Source organism: Aquarana catesbeiana, linkage group LG06 (assembly GCF_042186555.1).
Source record: "Aquarana catesbeiana isolate 2022-GZ linkage group LG06, ASM4218655v1, whole genome shotgun sequence".
In the NCBI taxonomy this organism is placed as follows: domain Eukaryota; kingdom Metazoa; phylum Chordata; class Amphibia; order Anura; family Ranidae; genus Aquarana; species Aquarana catesbeiana.
Window position 1 is genome coordinate 11,103,948 of NC_133329.1, and position 1,444 is coordinate 11,105,391.

General features: G+C 39.4%; 1 protein-coding gene across 1 annotated transcript; it reads right to left on the reverse strand.

Moving 5' to 3' along the window:
* Window positions 1-289: 289 nt before the first annotated feature.
* Window positions 290-1,171, reverse strand: LOC141147844 (taste receptor type 2 member 4-like). Its single transcript, XM_073635009.1, has one exon. It carries the CDS (start codon window positions 1,169-1,171, stop codon window positions 290-292), a length of 882 nt encoding a protein of 293 aa, XP_073491110.1.
* Between the last annotated feature and the right edge of the window lie 273 nt (window positions 1,172-1,444).

A 1,444-nucleotide genomic window follows, 5' to 3' on the forward strand; every position in this document is an offset into this window, starting at 1 on the left:
CGCAAAAAAATAAAAACCGCAGAGGTGATCAAATACCACCAAAAGAAAGCTCTATTTGTGAGGAAAAAATATGTCAATTTTGTTTGGGTACAACGTCGCACGACCGAGCGGTGCCGTATCGCAAAAAAATGGCCTGGTCATTAAGGGGGTAAATTCTTCTGGGGCTGAAGTGGTTAAATTTACAGTGAATTTGCACTGCCACTGCACTGCATGTATGTGGAAGAAAGACGGTTTGATTCACATGTCATGCAAATCGAATGTGGTTCAAAACACATCCAATTTTACCATTTCATAAGTAAACACACATTTCACCCAGTTGTTTCTTTAACTGGGGGGTTCCAATTATAAGAACAATAGAACGACCTGTAGGATACAATGTTACAATTACCCAATAAAGTGTGTCAATTTTAACATCTCCACTGTTATAGTTAGATATTAGCTGACCAACAACTTCCACAGAGCAAACTAAATCCAGCAAAACACAAGCCGCCATGGTACCGGCTGCCCGTAGTAGACCACCAATCTGTGGAGGAGATCTGAGCTGGAGAGCGTTCCTCCTGATGTTCCAGGCGTGTTTTAGAAGTGATCCTACGCTGAGTGTGATACAGGTGAACGTCAAAGTAAAGGGCAAACAGCAACCCAACATCACATTAAAAAGATATAAGAGTTTAGTAGAAACAACAATATCATCAATTACTCTTGTGGGTTCTGTTACATTTTCAGGACACTCAGAGGCAACTGTCCAAATAAAAGGAAGGTTTATTAGAAAACAAAAAACTGCCAGCCCCAACAAAAGCAGATTTGTGGAAGTTGATATAATCTTTTTCACCCACTGGAATAAATGGTGGGGAAAGTTGAAAAGTTTTACACAGTAATAAGTTGAAAGAAGTGCTGTTTGCCAAAAACTTGTGTAGACAATAATGGAAGAAATCAGATCATCATATAAACAGAATGCTTTCTGGATCGTTGTGTTTGACTCTCGAATGAGACCTTCAGCAATCAGTACGCACTGGTAGAACATATTGGTGAACGTCATAGTGGACAGGATCCGATCGCAGGCTGTAGGATGTTTTCCTTTGTACCAATCTCTGAGATATAGAATCAATATTAAAAGGTTTAGGGTGAAGCCTGGTGCACCTATGGTGATAGGAATGATAGTAGACCACTCCATGGTCTTCCAGAAAGATCTCCCGTCCGTTGACTGTGGAGAGCTCTTGTTTCTGTGCTCTGTTACTTAGTAGGCAACTCTAAAATATCCATGGATGCAAATGATCAGTTTTTTTTTTTTTCCTGCGTAAGGTGTGTTACATATATCTAACATTAGGTTAACCCTTTCACGCCAAAAGCCTATTTCTGACATATATAGAGCACATACTGTATAGTATGTAATGGTATCCTTTGATTAGCATATCAACAAGTGTGGAGTTTTAAACTTACCTTTAAA